General features: G+C 34.2%; 1 protein-coding gene across 1 annotated transcript; it reads right to left on the reverse strand.

The window, feature by feature from the left end:
• Window positions 1-517: 517 nt before the first annotated feature.
• On the reverse strand, window positions 518-1,953 carry LOC107736641 (protein dispatched homolog 1-like; the record flags this gene model as incomplete). The annotated part of the gene is made up of 4 exons (XM_016548017.1): window positions 1,889-1,953; window positions 1,718-1,747; window positions 987-1,110; window positions 518-645 (listed from the first exon to the last, which is right to left on the reverse strand). Coding segments are annotated over exons 1-4 (347 nt in total), but the record flags the coding sequence as incomplete, so codon positions are not given.
• Window positions 1,954-1,974: the final 21 nt, after the last annotated feature.

The raw sequence follows: 1,974 nt of genomic DNA on the forward strand, positions 1-1,974 counted from the left end.
CTGAGATGGAGCCATGCCTTACAGATGCTCATTCTCTCTCAGACCGCTTCTGTCATGATCTGTAATCCAGCTCACGATGATCCAGATCAGATGAGTCATGATACAGCCACCACAGATCGCATTACCAAGCAGCACTGCTATTCAGGAACAAAAAATGCATATAAAGTGGCCCCAAAAGTATCTGCGCTGATCTGATTGTCATTGCATTCAATAACAAAATGTCTAGACTGTCTGCCAACAATATATTGACTTTATAATGCACATTTGAAGACAAAAAGCTAAAAATGCAACTTAAATCAGTCTAATTTCTGATGTGCTGTTCATTTTGCAATGTGCAAATAAAATATAAACAGGTCATGTTCCCTATTGCAAAACCAAAATCCCATAGACGCAGCAATTTTGACCAATCCTGGCCTCAGTCCTAATCCTCGCTTGGCTCACGTCACTCATCTAGTGCTGTTCTGGGTGAATACGAACAGGAAAATATGGTTATCAGATAAGAAGTGGACTCTGTTACCTTTTGGCCTGCTCGTCTGCGTATTTGAAGGGGTAGTTGGCCAGCGTTGCCTTGTAGCCCGTGTTCTTCACCATGTTGTTCCATGTTACAAGTCTCTGGCCTATTGCAGTGCCTCTCGGCTCAAATCCCTAATAAGAAAAATGACAACAAATATTCACTCAAGCTGCCCATAAAATCAACATGAGACACCATAAAGTGTCATACTTCTGACTTTTAGGGCTGGACATTTTTCTATAAGGATCTGATCCATCTAGGATTTTATCACAGTAAGTCCAGGAATGTTTATTAATTTTAATTATTATAGAATTTGGATTAGTTTATATATTTGCCAACAAAAAAAGTTCCAAAAACAAACATGTTTTTGGACAGAATATGGTAATTATTACGTATCGTGGCATTGCAATCTATGCCTGCCATCTGAAAATGTCAGTATCTTATAAAGAAGACCAAAACAGCTCCTCATGCTTACTTGCAGTGGATTTGAGAAGTCAGGCAGGTCGGGAACGAGGATACCGACTAGGGCACAAACCACGATGAGAACGGTACACACCCCTAACACCACCACTGGCCAATCAGCAATGAGCTCCGCATAACTGCAATTTAGGGAGATTCATGCATCATATGCATAAATAAGTATATCACTGTATACTACATACTGTCCAGCTTCTTCACTGTACAAGCGCAAATCATGAAAACAACATTGTATATACATTTTACACATTTTAATTTACAAAAAAATTCATAACTTAAAATTGACTTTTTAAAAAAGTTTTTTAAAATCACATTTTTTATTAGTTAAATGTTTTCCATTCATTCAAATTGTAATGTAATATATTGTAATATTGCATAAGTAAATAATTTTAAAGGATATTGTAAGCATTTTTATACAACAAAAAATGTAATTATAAAATAAAATTAAAAATAGAATTTAATATTTTTTTATGTATAATGCTCACTATGTCATTTAAAATTAACATTTTGTAAAAATATTTTAGTCTTAATTTTATTAATTAATAATTTTCCATGAACTGAAATTGTAATGTAATGTATTGTAATATAGATAGATAGCTAGCTATGACATTACAGTCAACTAATAAAACATAATAAAAAATATTTAAAAAATTTTTAATAATTTTAAATGACAACAAAAATGATAAAAATATAAAATTATAATAAATAAAAAAAGAGGAGTATGCTTACCTTTTGGGAAACCGGAAAGGCCTTGGAGGGCTGAAAGACAAAAGCAAGAAGTCTAAATTTAAGAGCCAAACAGTGGATTAAAACTACCTGTGTGGAGAGACATGTTTTTTCATGAAAGCGTATTTTTAACCGCACACTGCATGTGGTCTAGATCTCTCCGTTCAAGCACACATTCCTGTGGGGAAATCACAGCTGTCTCCACGTTTCTTCTTGCTGCTTTTCCAAATCAAAACCATCATGGATGTTCATATTAGAGG

This window comes from Sinocyclocheilus rhinocerous, unplaced genomic scaffold (genome assembly GCF_001515625.1).
Source record: "Sinocyclocheilus rhinocerous isolate Xijiao unplaced genomic scaffold, SAMN03320098_v1.1 C36850481, whole genome shotgun sequence".
NCBI classification, from domain to species: Eukaryota; Metazoa; Chordata; class Actinopteri; order Cypriniformes; family Cyprinidae; genus Sinocyclocheilus; species Sinocyclocheilus rhinocerous.